At 44.4% G+C, this 27,234-nt stretch overlaps 1 protein-coding gene across 1 annotated transcript in view; it reads right to left on the bottom strand.

The window, feature by feature from the left end:
- The window catches only part of SHOC1 (shortage in chiasmata 1), a 447,382-nt gene that overhangs the window by 185,328 nt on the left and 234,820 nt on the right, over positions 1–27,234 (bottom strand). Inside the window, exons 21-22 of the mRNA XM_073612299.1 lie at positions 26,770–26,775; positions 14,370–14,484 (exon numbers count right to left, since the gene is read on the bottom strand). Coding sequence (XP_073468400.1) covers positions 14,370–14,484; positions 26,770–26,775 — 121 coding nt within the window. The remainder of the gene's footprint in view (positions 1–14,369; positions 14,485–26,769; positions 26,776–27,234) is intronic.

Below are 27,234 nucleotides of genomic sequence, written 5' to 3'. Positions count from 1 at the left end.
TTTTAGCTAACAGCCTTTCTCAATTCCTGATGAAACTGATAGATAGAGATCAAGTGGGTTTTGTCCCTTCTAGGCACGCAGGAGATGAGTCTGCCGTCCTGCCCTGATCCTTAGCCTCGATGCCCAAAAGGCGTTTGATCGATTAAGCTGGCCATACATGTTCGCAACCCTTACTAAATTTGGATTAAGAGGTCCTTTCCTTACTGTCTTCCATGCCCTTTACTCCAACCCCTCCTCTCAGGTCCAATTAGCGTCCTTTACATCCAGTCCATTTCCTATGTCAAATGGTACCAGGCAGGGCTGCCCCCTCTCGCCACTCCTTTTCATACTATGCCTGGAGCCATTAGTTGAGGCTATTAGATCACACCCAGACATACGGGGGGTTCCTATGCGACAAAGGGAATATAAACTTTATTTGCTGATGACGTGCTTCTGACTCTTACTATTCTCCATATATCACTCCCATCCCTACATGCCCTTCTATCTCAGTTTCCTTTCGGGATATAAGATTAACACGTCCAAGACTGAAGCTCTGCTCTTACACCTCCCTCCTGACGACCTCCTTTCACTAAAGAATTCATATCCCTATCGCTGGTCTACCTCTTCTCTCAAATACTTAGGAGTACAAATCACTTCGTCATATTCTACCCTTCATATGGCCAACTATGTCCCCTTATTTAAATCTATCAAAGATATGTTAAATAGATGGAACCCTCTACTGATATCTTGGATAGGCAGGATTAATGTGCTGAAGATGTCGGTGATGCCCAAACTGTTATATTACTTTAAAACACTTCCAGTCTCTATTCCGATGGCCCAACTGAAACTCCTTAAAAGATGGTCTCTCAATTTTATATGGAGGGGTGGGGCCCATAGAGTGGCCAGCTCGGTCATTTTTTCCCCCAGGGGGCAGGGAGGTATGGGAGCACCGGACATCCATAAGTACTATTTGGCTTCCCAACTCCGTGCGGTGGTGTCCTGGGCCAGCATGCTTCCCACAAACAGGTGGACGGAGATAGAGATGGGTTAGTTGTTCCCAGCCCACCCTTGTTCCCTGGTATGGTCTCCTGCATTATTTACTGACCCCATGCTGTTCTCACTCAGGATTTGGCATTCTTGCTATACCAAGTTCTCACTGGCTTCCTCCTGCCCACCTCTCTCCAATGTGCTATTCAACCCCCTTCTACCTGATAGCCTCTCACACTCCCGGATGTTCCCATGGGCCAAGGCGGGTTTGTTTCAGCTCAGACATTTTGTGCACCCTGTCACTCGAAAACTTTACTCCTTCCAGGACCTACAAACTAAAAGCCAAATTCCAAACCAGCTGTTCTTTTCATACCTCCAAATAACACATTATTTAGCATCCCTCTCACCTTCTCTTACTTTGACCAAACCTACACACTTCGAAGTTCTATTCTCTCAGGGTCCATACCAACCGCGACTGATATCTGACATATATAGTCTTCTGCAAGAGAACCTTCCACTCTCCATGGAGCCCCACACATATATGAGTAAATGGTCACATCTGACACAACAACAAATCTCCCCATCCCAATGGGATAAAATTTGGACCTCAACATCCAAAATATCCCGATGTGTGGCGCAGAGAGAGACAGCTTATAAAGTGCTCTTTTTTTGGTATAGGATCCCCGAGGTTATACACCGATATGACACTTCCCTCTCTCCTCTTTGCTGGAGATGCGGAAGGATCAGGGGTTCTCATTATCACATTTTCTGGCAGTGCGATTTAATAGCTCCCTTTTGGTCCATGGTTATGTCCGTGCTCTAGCAGATTCTTGATTCCCAAGTCCCGTTGGATCCGGTACATCTCCTTTTAGGCCTCCCAATGCCTGGATTGGGAAAATCTTTGAACAAATTGGCATCGTATGTATTACTGGCCGCAAAAAGACCTATCCCTGCATGTTGGCTTTCCACCTCCCCCCCTACTCAGACCCAGCTTATACAAGCTATTACTGATATCCGTAGAATGGAGCATATGACAGCCATGGTGGAGGATGCTTTGGAGAGATTTGATAGGATTTGGGCTCCTTGGGACCGTTATATACAGGGCCCTTCTTAGGGTTCCGGTTCCTGTCTTTCTATTACTGCCACTTGTCTGTCAATTGAAATATATAGTAGAGTTCACAGCACGATGATCAACCTATACTGATTCCATTTTGTAGTTTATATTCTTATAATTTCTGATTACACTATGTACTGAACTACTGTATTTGTAATCTTACACCTGCCTATTTTCTTTTCTTGATTGATATAACTACAGTATGTATGCCATGTTTTTTATTTTGGAAAAATTTTCTTAATTTCTTAATAAAAATACAATTTATAAAAAAAAGCTTTTTATCAGGGTCTCCTCCTCCGCTTCCTCCACAACCCATTATCCCTGAGGATACACCCAGACGGACATCTCTGAGGCCTTGTTACCTGCACAGGCTGAAGCCCTTACGTCCACTCCCTCTGGTATGCTTATTTGTGCCCCTGTGTCATGAACAGGTGTGACCAGATTGTGTGGACTGCAAAGAGGAAACCAAAACGCATGTAAAGTGAAATAAGAATGATGTTTATTTAAGATAAGTGATATAATTAAACAAACACCCCAAATATAAATAGTGCTCAACCAACCAACAGAAACCCACAAACAACAGATAATATATACAGCCAAAGGGAAGTACCAAAATCAAACACGTAAGCCAGGCCAGGGTCATACACAGGGGATCAGCAACTGAACAAGGGCAGGATAGGAGAGGGAGATAATGGATGGGATATGGATACAAGGGAATAGGAACACAGAAGGGACAGGATCAGGATGGGATCGGATACAGGCTCAGGAGCAGGCTCAGGTTCGGGTACAGGTTTACAGATACAGGTCAGGGCACAAGGAAGAAAGATACCAAGGCAAGCCTATGAAGGCTTGCTGGGTATTTATAAGGCTGTGGTAATTGACCTCATGTCACAGCTGAGCGCAGAGTGTGCTGTTAGCGCCACACTGCCGGAGTGCACCCACTGGTGGACACCAGTACTACGGCCCAAGGATGCAACAGTGCCACCAGCAGGAGAGACCTCTTACTACAGGTCCCAGGTGTTGGAAGACACCCGCTGGTGGACACTGGTACTGCGATCCAAGAGACCGATAGCGCCACCAACGGGTAAACCCTCTCATGACAGTACCCTCCCCAAAAGGTGAAATTGTCCAAAGTTCATGGCCTCAAACCGAACAACAGATGAGGGCACATCAGGCTGGGCATCGGGTACATCAAACTGGACAGTGGGTACATCTGAGAAGACAGCGGGCACATCCGGGCAGACAGCGGGCACATCCGGGCAGACAGCGGGCAGGAATACACCAAGCTGGGCAGCGGGCACTTCTAGCTGGGCAGCAGGCACGGGCACTTCGAGCTGGGCAGCGGGCACTTCGAGCTGGGCAGCGGACACTTCGAGCTGGGCAGCAGGCACTAACACTTCAAGCTGGGCAGCAGGCACATCAGTCTGGGAAGCTGGCACATCAGTCTGGGAAGCTGGCACATCAGTCTGGGAAGCTGGCACTGGGACAATAGGCTGGAAAGCAGGCACATCAGACTGGGAAGCTGGCACATCAGACTGGGAGGCAATCTTCGAGACATCAGGCTGGAGGGCAGGCACTGAGACAACAGACTGGGAAGCTGGCACATCAAACTGGGAAGCTGGCACATCAGGCTGGTAGGCAGGCATCGAGACATCAGGCTGGAAGGCAAGCTTCAAGACATCAGGCTGGGAAGCTGGCACATCAAACTGGGAAGCTGGCACATCAAACTGGGAAGCTGGCACATCAAACTGGAAGGCAGGCACATCAGGCTGGGAAGCTGGCACATCAGGCTGGAAGGTAGGCATCGAGACATCAGGTGGAAATGCAGACACCGAGACATCAGGCTGAAAGGCAAGCTTCGAGACATCAGGCTGAAAGGCAGGCATGAAGACATCAGACTGGGAAGCAGGCACATTAGACTGGAGAGCGGGTACATCTGGCTGGAAGGCAGGCATCGGGACATCCGGCTGGAAGGCAGGCATCGGGACATCCGGCTGGAAGGCAGGCATCGGGACATGCGGCTGGAAGGCAGGCATCGGGACATCCGGTTGGAAGGCAGGCACCGGGACATCCGGCTGGAAGCCAGGCACCGAGACATCCGGCTGGAAGGCAGACATCAGGACAGACTGGACAGCGGGCACATCAGACTGTGAGGCAAAGACATCAAGCTGGGAGGCAGGCGCCGAGACATCAGGCTGGAAGGCAGGCATCGGGACATCAGACTGGAAAGCAGGCACATTAGGCTGGAGAGCGGGTACATCAGACTGGAAGGTGGGCACATCAGACTGGAAGGCGGGCACCGAGACTTCAGGCTGGAAGGCAGGCATCAAGGCATCAGACTGGAAAGCAGGCACATTAGACTGGAGAGCGGGTACATCAGACTGGAAGGCTGAGACATCCGGCTGGAAGGCAGGCATCGAGACATCCAGCTGGAAGGCAGGCATCGAGACATCTGGCTGGAAGGCAGGCATCGAGACATCCGGCTGGAAGGCAGGCATCGAGACATCCGGCTGAAAGGCAGGCATCGAGACATCCGGCTGGAAGGTAGGCATATCAGGCTGGAAGGCAAGCACCGAGACTTTGGGCTGGAAGGCAGGCATCGGGACATCAGACTGGAAAGCGGGTACATCAGACTGGAAAGTGGACACATCAGACTGGAAGGTAGGCACATCAGACTGGAAAGCGGGCACCGAGACTTCAGGCTGAAAGGCAGGCATCAAGACATCAGACTGGAAAGTGGACACATCTGACTGGAAGGTAGGCACATCAGGCTGGAAGGTAGGCACATCAGGCTGGAAGGCAGGCAGCGGGACATCAGACTGGAAAGCGGGTACATCAGACTGGAAAGTGGACACATCAGACTGGAAGGCAGGCACATCAGACTGGAAGGCAGGCACCGAGACTTTGGGCTGGAAGGCAGGCATCAAGACATCAGACTGGGAAGCAGGCACTGGGTTGGCAGGTTTAGGTGGGTCATCAAGTTCAACTGGCATGAACGCAGGCTGGAACAGGTTGGTTGGTGTGGAAGCAAGTTGGGTTACTGGCAGGATCGTGTGAGTGGGGAAGAACTTCCGTTTCTTCTTTGGCTTAACTGCTGGAGATCTGTAGGTGGCTGTAGGACTGTAGACAGGAGGTGAGGCATACTGAAAGGAAGGGCTCGGATATGGCAAGAAAGGGGGAACAGCGGCCAGAGGAAGTTCTTGTGGGGAAGTTGCAGGTATTAGAGAAGAGGCAGGTGGGTTAAAGGCAGGATAAGTGCAGGAAGTAGAAACAGGGTATTGATACTTGGTGGGGAGCAGGGTATATTGGACTGCAGCTGAGGTTGCCAGGGGTGATGGGAGAAAGGACATCTGAGCAGGCAGGTGTTTAGTAGCAGGTCTGGTTTGTGGAGAGCTGACAGAAGCTGAGCATAACAGGTCTGACCATGCCTGAAGTACAGGTAGCACAAAAGTGGGCTCACATTCCCTCTGTCTGACCAGGGACTGCACTTCATCTATACAATCTTTCAACAACTGTTTGGGACAAACCAAATAGTGCTCAAAAAAGGATGCAGAGTCATCCTCCAACAGCCATACTAAGGACACAACCTGGTTAATGCTGAACGGGGGAGAAAAGTCATCATGGCCCTTTGGGATACAAGGCAGAGCCAGCTCTGTACACATTCCAATCAAAGGCTGAACATCCTCAAACAGTATCCTGCCCTGATCGACCACAGAGTGAGCTAAACGGATAATCTCCAGCAGCTGATCACTGGACCACCCTTTCAATGTCTGGTGGAGATATTCAGAACTCTCTGTTGCCAGCAGAGCATAATAAACAATTATATCTGAATTCATCCCAGCAATGTGAAACAGAACCGAGATGGTTCCCCTGTGCAGCCACTTCTGGTCAGGGATGGCCTTGGTATACTGTCATGAACAGGAGTGACCAGATTGTGTGGACTGCAAAGAGGAAACCAAAACGCATGTAAAGTGAAATAAGAATAATGTTTATTTAAGATAAGTGATATAATTAAACAAACACCCCAAATATAAATAGTGCTCAACCAACCAACAGAAACCCACAAACAACAGATAATATATACAGCCAAAGGGAAGTACCAAAATCAAACACGTAAGCCAGGCCAGGGTCATACACAGGGGATCAGCAACTGAACAAGGGCAGGATAGGAGAGGGAGATAATGGATGGGATATGGATACAAGGGAATAGGAACACACGAGCGACAGGATCAGGATGGGATTGGATACAGGCTCAGGAGCAGGCTCAGGTTCGGGTACGGGTTTACAGATACAGGTCAGGGCACAAGGAAGAAAGATACCAAGGCAAGCCTATGAGGGCTTGCCGGGTATTTATAAGGCTGTGGTAATTGACCTCATGTCATAGCTGAGCGCAGAGTGTGCTGTTTGCTCCACACTGCCGGAGTGCACCCGCTGGTGGACACCAGTACTACGGCCTAAGGATGCAACAGTGCCACCAGCAGGAGAGACCTCTTACTACAGGTCCCAAGTGTTGGAAGACACCCGCTGGTGGACACTGGTACTGCGATCCAAGAGACCGATAGCGCCACCAACGGGTAAACCCTCTCATTACACCCTGGCTCTTCGTTTGCGGGTATTGCAGCAGGTACATGCATCAAAACCTGCAGCACATCTGAGATTTAGACAGACTTATGAGATTATCTCTCGCAACCTCTGGTGGCCATCGATTAGGCAGGATGTGTTAGCCTTCGTCCGGGCCTGTGAAGTTTGTGCCAGAAGCAAGAGCAGTACCTCTAAGCCCCCTGGTCTCCTACGTCCTCTTCCGATACCTACCTGTCCCTGGACCCATTTATCTATGGACTTTATCACTGACTTGACTCCGTCCCAGGGATGTTCCACGATCTGGGTGGTGGTAGACAGGTTCAGTAAGATGGCCCACTTTGTTCCGCTTCCGAACCTTCCATTGGCTAATGAACTTGCATCTTCATTAAACATGTTTTCAGGCTCCATGGGGCACCAATTAATATTATCTCAGACAGTGGCTCTCAGTTTATAGCCCAGTTTTGGAAGGCCCTTTGCTCTCAGCTGGGGAATAAGTTATCGTATTCTTCAGCATATCATCCTGAGACAAATGGCCAAACAGAAAGGACTAATCAGACTCTAGAGAAGATGGTACGTTGTCTGATGGCCAATGATGAGGTGGAGTGGGTCAACATCCTTCCATGGGTGGAGTTTGCCTTTAATAATTGTGCCAGCACATCTACAGGGACCTCTCCTTTCTTCTTTAATGGAAATTTGTAAGTTCTGTATATAATTGTATTCTATTTTGTATGTATTACACACTGCCCTCACTCTGCACCCAGCACTAATAATGTTTTCAGTACATGTTTGCATTCTTTTGAGTCTTGATTAGAATTAGCCTGCCTATGTAATGCCCCTTGTTACCATAAACGTACAATTGTAATATTAATGTGATACCTACATAATCATATGTATAAAAACCTTCAATTGCATCATAATAAAGCAGAACAGTTATTTGGAAAGATGCTGAGTGTATCTTTTGTCTCTGTTCCTTACTGCAGTAGTTATTAATAATTTGGAACCACTAATCAATATGACGATAGGAGTTGTCTATCTATAAAATGTCCTGGTCAAGTGGCGAGCTTTGCCTAGGAGGGGCTTTACAGGTGACCCTGAGAATCTGAAATGAGGAGCTTGAGACGATCTGGGCATTTCTGATAATCAGCCAGCTGAGGTAAGCCTTTTGCTTACATTTGAGTTATCAGACTTCCTTGATCGGTAAGGCATTTTCGTGACAAAGGGTACCTATTTTACTCCCCTTAATCGAACTGTATTGATTGGTGGTTATATGTTATGTTGTCACTGTCTACTGTCCATCGGAGTGTTATAGATAAGAAAGGGAAGAATAGTGCTGTTCACAGGTATCTGTAGTGCACATCTGCTAGATAAAGTAGTTTAGAGGCAAGAGGGTATAGGCACACATAGAGAAGACTGGCCACTCATTATGGGCATTAAATTAAGTAATTGAATGAAGGGTAAGAGACCCTCAAAAATGCCCAGCGCAAGAGGAGCGCTATATATGAGCCGAAGCTGCGGTTCCGCCTATACTGAGCCCCTAGATTAATGGTTAAAGTGGACAGGGATCCCCAATGGGTAACTGGGTTACCAAAGTCCACAGGGACTAAGAATCATGCAGAGTAAACAGCTAGAGAAACAGCTATCTATGTGAGCAGGATGGATCAAGGGTGACAATTAACACTAGACAGAAAGAGACTTTTTCATGTTAAGTTGTGGGATGAATTTGGGGTCAGGCACTACAACTAGTAAAGTCAGAAACAGAGAAATGAGAATTAAAACAGAATACTTTATATGTTGTCAGAGAGGGAAGATGGGATGAGAACTGAATCTGATAATCTATGAGCGTCTGATCATAGAAGGTACAGTATGTGAAGTATTGTATTACAATACATTGGATGCAAAGGATATCAGAACAAAATAAGGAAAGCAGAAGTTAAGCAAGGAAATATAGAAAGAGTTAAAAGAAATTCAGAGAATGATATGCATGTGTTGTGTACAAATGGGAAAAATGTAAGCGATTTTAGAGAGATATTGGTGTATGTGTGAATGCTGGAACCTTTAGATCTATCGCTTGTGTGTGTCATGTATGCAGATGTGACCCCCTCCCCTCCTTTGTGCTCTCATGAAAGAATGTGGCTGGGATGAGAGGTCAGTGATAAGCTGGAAGGACACCATGCGAATTTCATTTTTTTAGACAAAACATTTATAACAAAATGTGCCGGGTTAAGGTATCTAATGATAAACAATGTCATCACAATTATCTTTGAATCTGTTTTCCAAACATGATAAAATGAAGGTTACATTTAACTGTGTAATACACAAATTGAATATCCTTTGATAGTGGAAACAGTGCATTTAAAAAAGGGAAATTAAGTAAAATTAAGTAATATGTCCCCCTTTAAGGAAATGTATCTGTGGATATATATTAGTGTGTGATATTGAAATTATCATTTGAGTATTAATTTCTAATATGAGTTTAACAATTTTATTAATAATATAGATATATTGAAACTGGTTTAGACAACCTTTAGTTGGAAATGAAATCTTAAGGGCTGATAATAACTTGATGTGCAGTCCATGATGTGAGAGTAATAATAAATAAATGTAAATATAACAGACCCATCACATCAAGTCCACACACCCTGTTAGGATAGATGCCACCGGTAGCCAGTTGTTTTATAGTTTTTGATGTGGCTGAGTGCTTTCTGGTCCATCATACATATTGTTGGTCCTTTTGTTTTTATTTATTTTTATTTTTGAAATCCAAAGCATGATGTGTGGAAATGTTGTGCCCCTTTTCCTTGTAAGTGCCGTGGTATAAGCAGAAGAATATTTTGGATTTATGGACATCTCTGCATGACAGCAGGGTATTGTTATCATTTATTATAATAATGCCAGGAAAAAGTTGTCTTTTTGAAAACAGAAACTGGAGTTCTTACACAAACAGCATAATAGAAAAAAGCCATTGTAATATATTTATGCAAGTTGGACGCAGTAAAGAAGGGTTCATCCCGATATATCAGAGCTGTAGCTTTATGCAAAGGTGCTATTAGACAAAGTTACAGTCATTATTTTGGTCAAATATTTAATTATTAAATGGTCTCACATTCTGAGCAGCAAATAAACAGCTAACTAAATGTTTGTCTAATGAAAGGTTCAAAATATGAATTTTTGTTTGTTTATGTACAAATCTAACAAAGAAAAATGTGTACATTTGAATCCAGACACCTTATTGCCTCTATTGAAGGAGGCTGGAGACAAAGGAAGCCACATGTGTTAAATTGATGGTGTAGGAATCAGCTGCTGTGAGCCCAGTGCAGGACACACTCCCTGAAGACCCAGATATTTAAATTTTTGTAGAGTTATTCTCAGTTTTATACTGAGGATGCAGTTTATCACCCAGAAGGATACTCTGTATTCAGAGTCATTGGATCCTTTCCCCCAGGTCAAGAACCAGAGCTCCATGTTTTAGCAAAGCCTGTGAGCTATAAAAAGAGTCTATATTTTTATAGATAGTCGAGATATCGAGAGCTTTTGGTTCCATTTGAAGGGCCAGAAGTTTGTTTTTACTTCGGCAGGTAAACCAATCAAGCATGCTAAGTTAATTTGATTGGCTGTTTTCAGCCTTCCAGATTCTTGCTGAGGTAGCCATATTAGCTTTAAAACTCACACATGGAAGCAGACCAGGCAACTAAAGATGCTTCATTACAGCCCCGGACACTTGCTGGGTCTGTGCAACTCACAGATTCCACCCTAGTTCTGGCCCAGTATAGTTGGGATTAATAATTCAACTTTAAGGACCCCAGAGCGAGAAGAACAAGTGGTCCACAGGGGGCAACTTCTTATGAAACAAGACTTTGGAAAAGGTGATCATTTATGTCTGCCAGACACTCTTTTCCCTCCAGCTTGACACATGGGCCGTGTCATCAGTCACAAGTAGTTATGGCTGCCTTAGTAAATGAGCATGGGATAGAGCTAGGCTTCACCACAGTTGTTTTTATAACATACCACTTCTTGTTTTACCTGTTACCAAAGGTGTTACCAAAAGCTGAACATCCCTTCCAGAGATTACAAAAAAGATATATCCAGATGCCCAAGTCAGGATCTTACGAGTATGCATTTTGTCTGTATGGACATGTTTTCTGAATGTCCAGTGGCAAATGCTACTGCAAAGACCACAGTAAAAAGTGTTATCAGAAGTAGTTTGCAAGTACAGAGTGGCAGAATCTACAGAGAGTAACAGAGGAAATCATTTTTATAGGAGAGTCCTTACTAGAAGTTTGAGGTTTTATTTTTTACACTCCCTTGTAGTGGAAAAAGTAGAGTAAGAAACTAGAAAACCTGAATGTTTTCTTATATTTTATCAAGCCCCTAAGGGGATGTTGGACTCTCTCCCTATGGGATTTGGTTTGGGAGTGTGTTACTCACTTGCTTATATTTTGTCTCAGCAGCTGAAGTCCTCCATTCGGATCTCACAGAGAATGTTGCTGATCTTTTAAGGTTTTTGACAAACTCATTTATGTGTTTTCTACCCAATTCCAGATCCAAAAATTCTGAAAGGATCTAAAACTAAAGCCAGGTGACTTGTGGATTGTTAAGAGACATTTATATATAAGGAAATGTTTGGAGACTTAATACAGCATCTATTTCATGTACAGTTTTGCAAAACTTGAAGGAAAAGTCACCTGGATCCACACCAGACACTGCAAAAATGACTAAATTAAAGAAATCTCTGTGTTTGATTTGTTTCCCTCTTGCGATCACAGTCTAGGGTACTTTTTGATTTAATTACTTCTTTAATTGTAAGGGAGATATATATATATATATATATATATATATATATATATATATATATATATAGTGAATTGAAAAGTAGTTCAGCCATGTTGAAGTCATATTTGTCTTTTGTATGTCTTCCATTTCATGTAGAATTGTCTGTGTTTACATGTGCTGATAAGTTAGCATGCCAACAATTCAGCTAGAAGGCCATTCTGGCCACAGGAGTGTACAGCCAGTACTCTGTAAATGTGTCTTATCATTCATTTGTTTTTCACAATGAAAAGTCATTTTGTAATGAAAAAGCTGCTCAGCTATTATTTTCTCCACAATGGAGTTTTTGCCTCTTTGGCCAGGACTACCTCCACCTAAGCGTGTGGAGGTTCCAGGTTAAAGGTGATAGCAGGTATGGTTAGTGATCAAAATATTGATCAAAAGAGGGGAGACTGTAATGGAAATGTGTAAGTTCTGTATATAATTGTATTGTATTTTGTATGTATTGCACACTGCCCTCACTGTGCACACGGCACTAATAATGTTTTCAGTACATGTTTGCATTCTTTTGAGTCCTGATTAGAATTAGCCTGCCTATGTAACGCCCCTTGTTACCATAAACGTACAATTGTAATATTAACCACTTCAGGCCCGGAAGAATTTACCCCCTTCCTGACCAGTGCGTTTTTTGCGATTCGGCACTGCGCCGCTTTAACTGACAATTGCGCAATCGTGTGACGTGGCTCCCAAACAAAATTGACGTCCTTTTTCCCACAAATAGAGCTTTCTTTTGGTGGTATTTGATCACCTCTGTGGTTTTTATTTTTTGCGCTATAAAACAAAATAGCGACAATTTTGAAAAAAACGCATTATTTTTTACTTTTTGCTATAATAAATATCCCCCAAAAATATTTAAAAAAACATTTTTTTCCTTCAGTTTAGGCCGATACGTATTCTTCTACATATTTTTGGTAAAAAAAATCGCTATAAGCGTTTATTGATTGGTTTGCGTAAAAGTTATAGTGTTTACAAAATAGGGGATAGGTTTATGCCATTGTTATAATTTAATTTTTTTTTTTACTAGTAATGGCGGCGATCAGCGATTTTTATCGTGACTGCGACATTATGGCGGACACATCGGACATTTTTGATACTTTTTTGGGACCATTGTCATTTATACAGCAATCAGTGCTATACAAATGCACTGATTCCTCTGTAAATGACACTGGCAATGAAGGGGTTAACCACTAGGGGGCTCGGGAGGGGTTAAGTATGTCCTGGGGAGTGTTACTAACTGTGGGGGGGTGTGGCTACATGTGACACGTCACTGATCTCTGCTCCCGATGATCTCCTGTGATCTCTGCTCACAGGACGCAGAGATCACAGTGCGCGCACCACCGGCAGCGCGTACGCAATGGCATGGCGGCAAATTCAAAGGGGCGTACAGGTACGCCCATTTGCCCAGCCGTGCCAGTCTGCCGACATCGGCGTGCACTAGTCGGGAACCGGTAATGTGATACCTACGTAATCATGTGTATAAAAACCTTCAATTGCGTCATAATAAAGCAGAACAGTTATTTGGAAAGATGCTGAGTGTATCTTTTGTGTCTGTTCCCTACTGCGGTAGTTAATAATAATTTGGAACCACTAATCAATATGAGGATAGGAGTTGCCTATCTATAAAATGTCCTGGTCGCTTCTGTGTTTACGGGTTGCATCGTGTGTGCTCCTTTGATCTTCCACCCTCCGATGTTCCAGATGCCAACACTACGATTTAAAATTTCTCCAAAATCTGGTCCGACATTAATCATGCTATGTCTCGATCTGTGTAGGATTTTAAGAAAATGACTGACAAGAGGCGCTCAAAGGCACCAGGATATAAAGTTGGTGACAAAGTGTGGCTATCATCTAGGAATCTGTCCCTGCATGTTTCATCTAAAAAACTTGGCCAAAAATTCATCGGCCCTATGAAATTATGGAGATTGTTAATCCTGTGGCTTGCAGATAAAAACTTCCCCCTTCCATGCACATTCCAAATGTCTTTCATGATTCTTTGTGGAAACCTGTTCATTCCAGCCTCCAAGTAAATGAACCAGAACCTGTGGACGTGTTGGACAGTCAGGAATATGAAGTGGCATTTATTCTTGATTTCAGACGAGTGCGCAATTCCTTACTATATCTCGATCATTGGAAATGTTTCAGCCCAGAGGATCGATCTTGGGTCCCAGCTCATGATCTTCATGCTGACCGACTTAAGAAGAAGTTCCATCTTCATTTGCCAAGTAAGCCTGGGGGTGCAGGAGCAACCTCTCAAGAAAAGGGGGGTACTGTCAGTACTAGGATCCCTTTAGGACCCAGTAGAACTCACCTGACACAGCCTTTGCCTGGGAAACAACAGTGATTGGCCAGCTAACCTTTAAATCACCTGTATCAGCACACAATCAATGCTCATGATACAGTTGCTTACCTTTGAAAGCTATTGCTTGAACCAGCTGACATCGGCTCTGTATATTTCGTGCATGACCCAGCTAGTTTTGACCCTGCTTGCTCGCTTCTGATTCGGTACCATTTGGACTCTAATCTACCTGTGTATGACCCAGCTTGCCTAGACTACGCTTGCCTGATTCTACTGTAGTGCCTTCATCTGTAGCATTGAACTACAAGGTCCAGCCAACACCTACATTCATCTGCAGCGGTGAATTACAGGTCCCAGCTGACCTGCTCTGCTTAGACCTGCTCATGGTATGTGCTCTTGTTCCTTGAACTCTTTGCATAATCAGTACACCTGAACTGTTACCTGTTATTTACTCCTAGGCTGACAATAAGCCCTTATACTGAAATAAACGTGCATATTACCTAGTAAGAAAACAAATTTGATTTCATCTTTCATATTTACATGTACTGTAGCTTACTATGCATATGTGCAATATCATAGTTATACCTTGACTCAAGCACATGCAGTATCTCGGGGTTATTTGTAAGTCCTTCTGATGACAGAAAAACGTAAGGAATTTGAATGTGTAACAGGAGCTCGTTCTCACGGTATGTTGAGGTCTCTTCAAAAAAAAAAAAAAATTAGCACAACAATAAGTTAGCATTATGAAAAAATCATGAATAAAACATTCTATAATCTTGTAAGACATATCCAATGTAGTCTTGCAGCACTAGTGTCATTGGTTTGAATTTAATTATGGCTATAGGAAAAAGACTGCCTAATGCCCTGTACACACGGCCGGTTTTCCCATCGGAATAAACTCTGAAGGTTTTTCTGACAGAATTCCACTCAAGCTCTCTTGCATACACACGGTCACACCAAATTCCGACTGTCCAGATCACAGTGATGTACAACACGTACGACGGGACTAGAAAAAGGAAGTTCAATAGCCAGTGCGCCACCCTTTGTGCTCCTTCTGCTAATCTCGTGTTTATCTCGTGTTAGTAGAAGTTTGGTGAGAGACGATTCACGCTTTTCAGACTCGTGCTTTTCAGATCGTTTTACTGTTGTTCAGTTTGTGCTTGTGGGGTTTGTATGTGTTGTTCACTGCATGTAGTCAGTTCGTATCTGTTTTTCAGTGTGTTCTTGTCTGCTCGTTTCTGATTTTCAGCTTGCTCTTCACAGGCCTTGCTGTTCTTCAGTGCGCTCTGTTAGTTCGTTCTGAGTAGCCGACCATTTTGAAGCCATGTTGCGGGTACGTACTCGTCATAGAGTCCGGGCTGTGTGGGGGCTTAGTGTTGGGGTTTTTACTTGGATCCAAGCCCAGTCCATGAACAGGTTGGACAGGAGTTCATGGACCAAGAATTGGTTGCTCCAGCCTGACCAATTTTCTCATATGCCTTTGCTGCGTGAGATCCAGGAGAATAACCCTGATGATTTCAGGAATTTTCTCTGGATGACGGACCCCGTTTTTCACCATCTGTTGGCTTTGCTGTCCCCTTATATTATGAAGCAGGACACTTGCATGCGGCAAGCCATCACTCCGGAGCAGAGGCTAGTCGCGACGTTGCGGTACTTGGCGACGGGGAGAAGTCTCCAGGACCTCAAGTTCTCGACAGGCATCCCCCCCCAGGCTCTGGGGATCATTATCCCAGAGACCTCTTCTGCCATTATTCAGGTCCTGCAGAAGGACTATATTAGGGTAAGTTTTCTCCTTTAACATCACATTCTATGTATTTAAAGTATGCTAATGTATTGTATTTCTTTCATCATTCCCTAATTACCATGATTGTAATATGCTGTGAATGTCCCCTTTGTGCCCATGCATGCTGGAAGCTTTTAATGCTCCTTTTTTGTCCTTCATGCATATTTGCCTTCACTAACCTCCCCAGCATGCTATCATGGGCCCATATACACCTAGCCTAGTCACTTAACAATGTATTTTCTCAGCTCCATTGTAGTGCTTTACCTTAAACACCCCCTAAAATGTGTCCAAATGTTATTTGTGTCCTTAAATTCAGGCAGAGTGCAAGAGGCTTTTTTTGGGTCCCAAACTCAGCTTGAACCCTCCCCCCCTAAAAGTTTTACAATGGGCCATCAGAGGGGGTGAGCAGACTGTGGCCTTCCATTTTTCCCAACTGTGGAGGGGCAATCGATGGTTAACACGTCCACATTGTGCCACCACCCCATTCAGGGTCTTACTATTACAATTATAAGGGTTTTAATAGTAAAGTGTTGATGGCGGTGGTGTCGGCACAATATGAGTTCCTCTATGTGGACGTAGGGAAGAATGGCCGGATGTCGGATGGAGGAGTCTTCGCCCAGACAGAGTATTCCCGATGTCTCCAGACTGGTGGCCTGGCATTGCCACCTGCTGCAGACAATGTTGAAGGACTCCCGTTCATCTTTATTGCTTTATTGCATTTGGTCTGGGCGAGCACCTGATGAGGCCATTCCCCAGAGAACCCTCACCCCGGAGAGGAGAGTTTTTAACTACCGGCTGGCCGGAGCCCGAAGAGTCGTTGAGAATGACTTTGGGATAATGGCCAGCTGGTTCCGCCTGTTTCTGACAGCAATACATATGGCGGACTACAAAATTAACCACATCATATTATCCTGCTGCATATTGCACAACTTTTTTACAGAAAAATGCTCAAAATTATCTTGCCTCCGTTGGGCCTGAGGCCAGACTTCCTTCTAATCCCCTGACGGGCCTGGATACTAGCTGTCCTGGCTTGGCACCCCAAAGCGCCCATGAAGTTCGCCAGCAATATGTCAATTATTTTACGGGTAGGGGGGCCTTTGCTATGCCAAACAATGTCTAAATAATTTTTTAATAAAAAAAAAATTATCTGATAAAATCTTGAAATTTCTTTATTGCTTGTGTTTCTTTTTAGCCGTCTCCTAGGTTCTCCTAGTGCACTTGTAGTGCCAAGTGTATTTTCCTTTAGTAAATAACCCGCATTGTCACTGTAAAACACAAAATTACTTAAAAAACTGGTATTGAGCATTGAAAGAAGAAGCCACACATTGTTGATTAGCAAACTTTTTACTCTGTGTACATTCACATGTGCGTTATAATTTTTTTTTTTTTTTAATAAAACATGTTTTTTTTCTCACGTTTTTTACAATATTTTTTTTTTTTTGTATAAATAGGCATGTTTCAAAACATAACATACACAACTCTGGAACTTACAAAGTTCAACGTAGAAAAACTGAATGCAATAGCAGACATTTTAGTATATCCAAAATGTGTTGATCTTGCCTTCAACAGATGGGGTGATGTCACCCCTGTAAAAGCCAAATTTTGAAGATGCACACAATTTGGGAGTCAAAATGGGTATTTCCCTCCTGATCCCATGCCTAATGTCAACATGTGCTATCTCCCATCATGGGGGATCAATGGACGTGTTTTGAGGGTGCAACCCCTTCCTCTCACCTACTAGAGTTACGAGGAAGGGGTTGCACCCACAAAACTCGTACATTGATATCCCCTGATGGCAGATAGCACATGTTGACACACCGTGTGCATCTTCAGAATTTGGCTTTTAAAATGTAAAAAAAAATATTTTAGTTTAGTCCAAAAAATGTTAAAATGGTGGCATTTTGAAGACATTTAGATTCTCCCCAACACATCAATCATGTTCTTCATTTGTTGTTCAAGAACATTGAGTTTATACCTTATGATGTCTATTTCACGATTCCACACCATGATGTCCTGGATTAGGATTTTGGCACTTGCACTTGGGAAATGTTGAGCTTGCTCTTCCACAACCAGCACATCACCTAAAAATGTTAGTAAAAACATGTATTATAAATATGCAGGCATACATATATTACCTGAAGCTGGGGTGTCAGACACTCACCTGTTGTGGTAACAATTTCGCCCACTGTCAGGGGAATAATTCCTCCAGACGCTTTGGCCGTGTTCCTACGCACATGCGCGGCGGAACAGCGCTCTGGCGCCTGCGCATTCGCGGGTCTGGCGCTTCGACGCACGCGCATGCGCACTGGCGCACGCCCGAAATGATCCTTTCAGCTGGCCTATATAAAGGGCTCTGGTACTCAGACAAATTGCTGGTTCGTCTTCAGCTTCTTGTTTTGAAAACTTGATCTTGTCTCCTGTGCCTGTTTACCCGTTGTGACCCGGATTGCTACCTGACTACTCTACTCTTCTCCTGGACCTGACCTCGGCTTGTTTAAACAAATCCCCAATGATCTCCTGTGTTTGACCCTCTGCTTGTGACCTGGATTGTCTCCTGTCTCCTTGCCTCGACCTCCTGCCTGTAACCCGGACTTGCGTTGTGTCTTCCTGACACCATCCTTCAGCCTGCAGTTGTTTTGCTGACTCTGGTGTTTGACCCTCAGCCTGGCTCTGGACTTTGTTCTCTTCCAGTTAAGAACTCCTGTTACCAGTTCCTGCACAGCAGCTCCTCCCTTCAAGGTCCTCCACGCAAGTCCTCTATGGTCCATTGGGTACCCTGTGCCTCTTTGTGCCATTCACCTCCTGTACCACCTCCAGGGGGCGGACTGCGCTTAGTTGCAAGGGTGAACCGCTCTTGGCATCTCAGTAAGTACTTTCCTGACAGTACGAACCAGCCATGTCAGAGGCCGACAGAGCGCGTTCCCCGCTTGAGATCCTATGTCAGCAAGTCTCTACACTCACCGATGCAGTTCAGAAGTTGCAAGAGGGATACACCCAAATTGACAATCGTCTTCAACAACTCTCTGGGGCACCCCCATTAGCAGCCACAGCTCCTGCTCCTCCCAGTGGGGCCTCTTCTCAAGTATCACCCAACCCTACAGTGATTATGGCTTCCCCCTTCAAAAACGCTTGTTCTCTGTACTTAGCTCTGCAACCCAGGACCTTTTCGTCTGAAGTAGTCAAGGTCGGCTTTATCATTTCCCTCTTAGCCGATGAACCCCAAGCTTGGGCCCATAGCTTGAAGGAACAGAGGAGCCCTGTGTTGAATTCAATAGATACCTTCTTTGAAAGTATGGCACAGCTTTACGATGATCCCCAGCACATGGCTACGGCTGAGGCAACGCTACACAATCTATCCCAAGGGCGAAGGCCGGTAGAGGACTATACTGTGGAGTTCCAGAAATGGTCAGCCGATACCGGCTGGAATGAACCTGCCCTTAAGTACCAGTTCCGTCAGGGGCTGTCTGAAACCCTGAAAGATGAACTGGCCAGGATTGAGACCCCTGACACTCTGGAGGATTTGATCCAAGCAGCCACCAAACTGGATCGGCGTATGTGGGAGCGACGCTCAGAATGCTTCCAGGCTCTTTGTCCCAGCTGAATGCTCCCCAAACCAACTCCCATCCATCCATCCTACCCGGTTCCTCCAGTCTCCATCACTCCTGAGGTTGAGCCTATGCAATTAGGACTAGTCCGTGCTCCTCTTACCCCGGAAGAAAGATTACGTAGGCGGGTAACCTGCGCCTTTACTGGGGGGGTTCTGGACATTTCCTTCGTTCCTGTCCTGTGAGACCCAGTAAGTCTTACCCTTGATCTGCCTTAAATTATCAAGTCTCCGGTATTTCACAGACTTACGTTACCCTCTTTGTCTCCTTACAGTTGACGGGAAAGGAAACTCGCCTGCTGGCCATAGTTGATTCTGGAGCTTGCAGTTGCTTCCTGGATGCTTCATTAGCTGCAAGATTAAACATCCCTCTGTTGACAAAGAACCAAAGCCTCCAGGTACACCTAGCTGATGGGTCTCTTCACCGTTCTGGACTTATCACTCAGGAAACCAGACCCATCCTTACCACCACGGACTCCGGTCACCAGGAGTTCCTACGCTTTGACATTATTCCTTCCCCTATGTTTCCCATCATCTTGGGGCTTCCCTGGCTACAGGCTCATGAAGCGCAGATTAATTGGTATAAGAAAGAAGTCTCCTTTTTCTCCCAATACTGTTCTCAACACTGCCTCCTTCCAGCACCAGCCTCTTGCTCAACCATAGTACCAATACCTGATAATCTTCTACATGTACCTCCAGTCTATCTGGAATTCAAGGATGTCTTTGATAAACAGGCCGACCGTCTACCACCTCTTCGGTCTTATGACTGCCCTATAGACCTTTTGCCCGGCTCAGAAATTCCTTTTGGCCGCATCTTTCCCTTGTCCAAGACAGAATTAAAGGCTCTCAAAACCTACATAGATGAAAATCTTGAGAAAGGATTTATTCGTCCCTCCTCATCACCGGCTGGAGCCGGTATCTTCTTCGTAGAGAAAAAAGATGGCTCTTTCAGACCATGCATTGATTATAGGGAGCTAAACAAGATCACCATTAAAAACCGATACCCGCTTCCTCTCATCCTAGAGTAGTTTCAACGTTTTCAATCCGCTCGGATCTTCTCCAAGTTAGACCTTTGTGGTTCCTACAACCTTGTACGAATTTGAGATGGCGATGAATGGAAGACCGCCTTCAGGTCCAGGTTCGGGCACTACGAGTACCTGGTAATGCTGTTTGGGCTCTGCAACGCCCCGGCTACTTTTCAACACCTAGTAAATGACATTTTCCAAGAATATCTTGATGACTTCCTAGTCATTTACCTGGATGACATCCTCATTTTTTCTGCCACCTTGGAGCTACACCAGACACATGTCAAACAGGTCCTGGCAATCCTCAGGAGACAAAAATTATACCTCAATGCAGAAAAATGTGAATTTGAAAAGACAGCTGTGCAATTCTTGGGATTTATCATCTCCACCAACGGGGTCACAATGGACCTCCAGAAGGTCAAGGCAATCCAGGAGTGGCCGGCTACTGTGGATAAAAAAGGAGTTCAACGATTTATAGGTTTCTCAAATTTTTACTGGAGGTTTATCGCGGGCTCCTCAGCTATTGTAGCTCCCATCACCCAACTCACACACCAACATAACCGTTTCCAATGGTCTTCAGAAGCACAGGAAGCTTTCATTAAGTTAAAGGCCCTATTCTCATGTGCACCAGTCTTGCGACACCCAGATCCTGCCCTGCCATTTATACTGGAAGTTGATGCTTCAGAAACAGCTACTGGGGCCATCCTTTCTCAAAGACAAGGCCCCAAGGCCCTCCTGCATCCCGTAGCCTTTGCATCCCGGAAATTAAGTCCACCGGAAAAGAATTATGACGTAGGCGATAGGGAGTTGTTGGTCATCAAGTTTGCTCTGGAAGAATGGAGATACTTGCTAGAAGGGGCATCTCATCCTGTCATGATCTTCACGATCATAAAAATCTGGAGTATCTCAGGACAGCAAAACGTTTAAAACCCAGACAGGCCCAATGGGCCCTCTTCTTCTCCAGATTTAATTTCCATATTTCTTACAGACCCGATCCAAAGAATGGAAAAGCGGACGCACTCTTGTCTCCACAAAATTTTTTCTTGGTCACTCAAGCTGACTTAATAACCTCCATTAAATCAGCATCTAGTCAATGTTCTGATCCTGACATATCCTCTTTGGAGAAACATGATGACTTACTCTGGTCCCACTAAAAAATGTTTGTCCCGCTGGAGTCAAGGCCTCTAGCTTTAAGAACCTTACATGACCATAAACTGGCAGGCCACTTCGGGACACACAAGACTACTGAATTAATTTCTCGCTCTTTTTGGTGGCTGGGTTGGAGACAGGACTGTAAGAATTATGTTGCCTCCTGCATTCCATGCCAACGCAGTAAGGGTCCAAATAATAAATCTTGGGGTCTACTAAAACCTTTGTCCATTCCTGAATGGCCATGGGCAGAAATCTCCATGGATTTTATCGTGGACCTACCTCCCTCAGGGGGGGTTCACCACCATTCTTGTTATCGTTGACACTTCCTGCCCATGGTGGGTACTCCCTCTGCTTCTGCTACAGCCAACGTGTTCTTTAAAGAAATTATTAGACTACATGGTGTACCTGTGAGCATCACCTCAGACAGAGGTGTCCAATTCACTTCTAAGTTTTGGAAGGAATTATGTAAACCTCTGGAAATAAAGGTCTGTCTCTCCTCTGCATACCATCCCCAAAGCAATGGCCAGACGGAGAGAACGAATCAAACCCTGGAACAGTATCTCCGATGTTTTTGTTCTGACTCCCAAGATGACTGGTCCATTCTACTACCGTACGCGGAGTTTGCGTATAATAATTCCATCCATACTGCCACCAAACACCTTTTTGGTCTAACTTTGGTTTCCATCCCTCTTTCCTTCCAGATTCGGTTCCTAGGTTGTCTGTCCCTGCGGTACAAGACCGAGTAGCTTCCATCCAGCTGAACTTCCGGAGAATCCAGGAAGCCATGCAGAAAGCCCAGGAGGATTACCAAAAACATTACAACAAGGGAAGGAAGGAGAATCCAGCCTTTAAGGTAGGTGAAGAAGTTTGGCTGTCAGCCATTAATCTCAGGTTGCCAATTCCCTCATGGAAACTAGGACCTAAGTTCATAGGTCCCTTCAAGATCAAGAGGGTGGTCAATCCTGTGGCCTTTGAACTAGTCTTACCTAATTCTTATAAAGTGCATCCAGTATTCCATGCATCTCTCCTGAAGCCTGTTGTTCCCAGTCCTTTTCCCGACAGGGAAGAACCACCTCCTCCACCAGTCATGATAGACGGGGAAAGTGAATTTGAAGTGGAAGAAATCTTAAGTTGCAGGAAAAAGGGAAGACAACTCCAGTACTTGATTAAGTGGAAGGGGTATCCCCCTGAAGGTAATTCTTGGGAACCTTTCAAAAATTTACATGCCCCACATCTGATCCAGGCCTTTCATCGAGAAGATCCAGAGCTAATGTCTAGTTTGGGTATCCAGAGGCAACCCCTCGGGGGGGCACTGTCAGGGGAATAATTCCTCCAGACGCTTTGGCCGTGTTCCTGCGCACATGCACGGCGGAATGGCGCTCCGGCGCATGCGCATTCGCGGTCCGGCGCATGCGCACGCCCAACGTGATCCTTTCAGCTGGCCTATAAAAAGGGCTCTGGTACTCAGACAAATTGCTGGTTCGTTTTCAGCTTCCTGTTTTGAAAACTTGATCTTGTCTCCTGTTGTTTTGCTGACTCTGGTGTTTGACCCTCAGCCTGGCTCTGGACTTTCTCTTTGTTCTCTTCCAGTTAAGAACTCCTGTTACCAGTTCCTGCACAGCGGCTCCTCCCCTTAAGGTCCTCCACGCAAGTCCTCTACGGTCCATTGGGTAGCCTGTGTCTCTTTGTGGCATTCGTCTCCTTTACCACCTCCAGGGGGCGGACTGCGCTTAGTTGCAAGGGTGAACCTCTCTTGGCATCTTGGCCTCGGTAAGTACTTTCCTGACACCCACTTCCTCCACCTCTCCTTCCTCCAGATCCTCGGGGTGTGGTGTTGTGCTGAGTTCCTCTTCTTTCTGAGGTGTGGTGTTCCTGGTGTCCTCCGAGTCTTTGCTCCCCTATGAGAATGAAACAAAAGGTATACTTAGCACACAGATATTTGAGTCCAGAAATAGGAATATGAAACATTGCTGGGAAGTGGGGTACAATTGTCTGTTTTGGCAGAGTTCCAAGCTGAAGACATGATTGTTTACCTTACCAAAGCTGGAATACTTACTTTTTGTGACAATTTTCACACATGGAGACGCCCCAAGTATTCACTGGAGTACCTGTGTGGGACACCCTAAAAAGTTTGTTCTTGTGTCCCACACTAGTGCTCCTGAGTCCAAATGTGTAAACAGCTGCTGAGTGTCCTCTCCTTACATTACACGGAATCAAGCTTGCATTTCATTCTAGTTACAAACACATCTAGACAGCAATGAACAAAACTTATTTTTATAGAAATAGGCATGACCAAATGTATTTAACCTGTATCTGCCCAAAACATTGTATTTAATGAGTGAACAATGTTTACTATGACCTATTACTTTGCCCACGAACATGAAATTCGCCATTTTAAACTGTACAACAGTAAAGAAAAGCACATGGAGCAGCATGCAAGTAATATTAATAATAGGAACACACGACAAATACTTACTTTTTAGAAGCACTTTCTTGATCCTTCTATAATGATCCTGCTCCCTCAGTTTCAGGTCTGACCAGCATTTCCTCAATTGCTCCTTGGATCGTCGTACCCCAAAATTCCTGTGCAGACTCTTCACAACTTTAGTTATGATCTTGGCCTTTCTCATATTTGGGTTTAGGTACGGTCCATGCTTCCCATCATAGTTGTTCCTCCTCAAGATGTCCACCATCTCCACCATCTCTACAAAGGCCATATTTGAGGCCTTAAATCTTCTCCTCCGGGATCGGAACATTTTGGGGGCTGGGCTTTCCTCCTCCTCGTTACTGGAATTAACATACACCTGCTGTGTCTCCGCCATGTCGCTCCTACTACGCGCCGAACGAGAAGGGGCGGGGAATAGACTAGAAAGAAAGTCAGGGGTAGGCAACGCGAGCGGAGTTTCATTCATGCGCAGTGTATATCAAGCTAACACACATGTGTCGTACCTACGTTCTGTGTGTGGAGGAAGGAGGAATGGTAGTGGCGAGTGTCCTAAACGATAGAAAAATTTTAACTTGGCCCATTAGTGGCCTATACTGCTTCAAGATTGAGGCCTATATTGGGATAAGATTATGAAAGTTTAGGCTGACATTAGTTTTTTTGTCTTGTGTATTGTCTTACAGCAAATATAAATCACTTTAAGGACCCAGAATTCATGGCCAGTTTCATAGACAGGTATAGGGAGATGAGGAATTTGTGGGAGGTGAAACACAGCTTATATTATAATAAACAAGCTAGGAGGTCAACGCTGAAGAAACTTCTGGACTTTGTGAAGACTTGGGTCCCTGATGCAACCATCGTGTTCTTGGAAAAGAAAATTGGGATCTTGAGGAACATGTATAAGAAGGAGCATAATAAGATCCAGAGATCACTCAAATCCAGAGCAGCAGCAGCTCAAGTGTATGTACCCAGGCTGTGGTACTTCAACAAACTGCGGTTTCTGGACGACCAGCTTGAAGCCAGGGAATCACTTTCTACCCTTCCATGCAGCCTTTCCTCCACCCTTCCCTCAACCCCAGCAGAGGCTGACGAGGACCAACCTGGGCCTTCCATCCTGGAAGAAGCAGATGCAAACAGCTGGAGTCAGGTATATTATTTTTATATATATTTGTTACCCTGAAAAATCTATATTTAAGATTTTTCATATCTCATAGATATGAGGTGGGTTAAATAAGAGTTCTTTTTGACGAAGAGTGAAAGCTTAAAATATAACAACATTTATTAGGAAGCAGTTGGAAGTCTAGCTAATACACAATCATCTGTCTATCGCCTTACACCAAGGAAGAAAATATTAGGTTGAAATAAAGTATTTACATTAAGGAATACAGGGTATATTCCTCAATACAGTAATCTACACACATATTTAGTTACAAGTAAAAGGGCATTCCTTTCCCATAATTACCCATCCTTACCAAAGCTCCTTTCAGCTTGCTGGTCATCAGAGAGAGAGACCCTAGCTCCCCCTTGCCTCTGAGTATATCAAACCAAGCTGATGTCTCATTGGTTGGCCTAGCTTGGATCATGATTGGAGGGCTTACTCCATAAGTCGGCCCCCTTTCATGCAAATCCTTGTGACTATGTTGGCCAAGTGTGTCAATTGTATTTCCCCAGGAAGTTAGGTCCATTGCATATCCCAGCATGGCACTCTTTCAAAGGAGTAGGTGTAGAACAATGGAATTGGCTCTCCCTTGTTTGCATATACAAGCCTTGGGCCTTGGGCCTTTGCTCTTAGCAAAAACTTAAATGAAACCCTTTTTGAAATATATTCATTATTACCATATTTTACAGTTATTAATGGAGATTTCACACAAACTTATAAGGCAACAGATGGCCCCTTGTGGCCAGTTGAGAATATGAGACTCGGCCACACCTAGAATAATGGTTTATGTGCAATCTCCTTTAATATTTGGCACTTTCGGCTTTACCCTCTGAAATGAAATAAAACTCTTTGAGAAGAAAAAAAAAAACTTTTAAACTCTCCATCTCTACAGTTCACACTTCTGGATCCCAGTATTGGTAGTCATCACTTGTTCTGGATGTCATAAGTCCAAAATAGAAATCATGAGAAACAGCACCAAAACAATAAGGAAAAAAAAAAAACAAAAAAAAAACAACAACATGAGGATCCTTGTTCTCAACAGTCCAATAATAACAATAGTCCGATAATAGCAGTACGAAAGTCCATAAGGCGAATCTGGTCCTGTTGCCCTTGCTTCTGGGACGGCCTTCACTGGTGATTCCAATTGGATACAGCATACAATAATAGCCTGGGGACCAGCTTTTCCTGGCTTTCTAAGATTATACTTTATTAATGTGGACAAAGGTAGAGAAAGAAAAACACAAGTACATTTAAAACATATGCATTCAACTGAATGCTTGCCTGGTAAGTCTGAGCCGTAAGGACCTTTGATTAGAATTGTCATAGATATACTGCGACATACTAATGAGACCCCTTTCCCAGTGACATGTGTAACAATTTGAATGGTTACGCCCTTCAGCCAGGTGTCTGATTTTCATCCCCCCATCTTTCTTCCTCCATTGTCATATGCCTGCAAGTACCTCTGCCCCACCTTCTGTGGAATACCACGTTGCGTGTGCGTGTATGACCCTTCACGTGTTCCGGGGAGTTTAGTTGCCATCGCAACTCACCACTAACTCCTTTTACTGGAACTGTGTTCCATTCAACCTTGGCTGGTGCCAAACCTTTGGCTACCATGTGTAGCTACTGTATGAGTCCTGCCTTTAGCAGGCTACGGAAGAGGTCATCACCTTAAGAGTTTTCCGTGCAGATTAGGCAGTGTTGCCTACGCAGACAAAAATAACTTGATTTCAGAATACGGATAAGTGTGATGTCATCAGTCACTAGTGGCTTCAGGAACAATCAAACTAAATTACTCTTAAGTACAATTGTACTATACTCCCTGCTATTTGCCAATCACTATGAGTCTCACCAGTCCCAGTATATCTATATGATATTCACGCAATGCTCTTTGAACTTGATTATGGCACAAAAAGAAAACTGACCAAAAAAAAAAATTGATCCATGACCACATATGATGACTGCCCAATATTAGAACTGTAGAGAGGGTTGTATGTCACATATACAAAGAAAATAGTCACATGACTGTTGCTAACACCCAGTTGTTACTGTCATATTTGGTAATAGCTACAATCACATACATTTATATAACAATTATCCAATGTCGAAAGAGAGAAGAAAAACTTTGGAACTTGGTCCATCCCCAAAATGCTATAGGGAAGCTTTAATATTCTATATCAACATTTCTAACCATTTTAAATGTTCTCCATTTAATGTTCCCCCTACTCCCCTCTTTTTTTCTTTTCTTTATTTTATTCATTTATTTCACCCTGGTGACACCAAA

The sequence above is a fragment of the Aquarana catesbeiana genome, linkage group LG01, assembly GCF_042186555.1.
Source record: "Aquarana catesbeiana isolate 2022-GZ linkage group LG01, ASM4218655v1, whole genome shotgun sequence".
NCBI lineage: Eukaryota > Metazoa > Chordata > Amphibia > Anura > Ranidae > Aquarana > Aquarana catesbeiana.
Note: the sequence above shows the minus strand (reverse complement) of the source record. Positions and strands in the feature narration are given on the sequence as shown.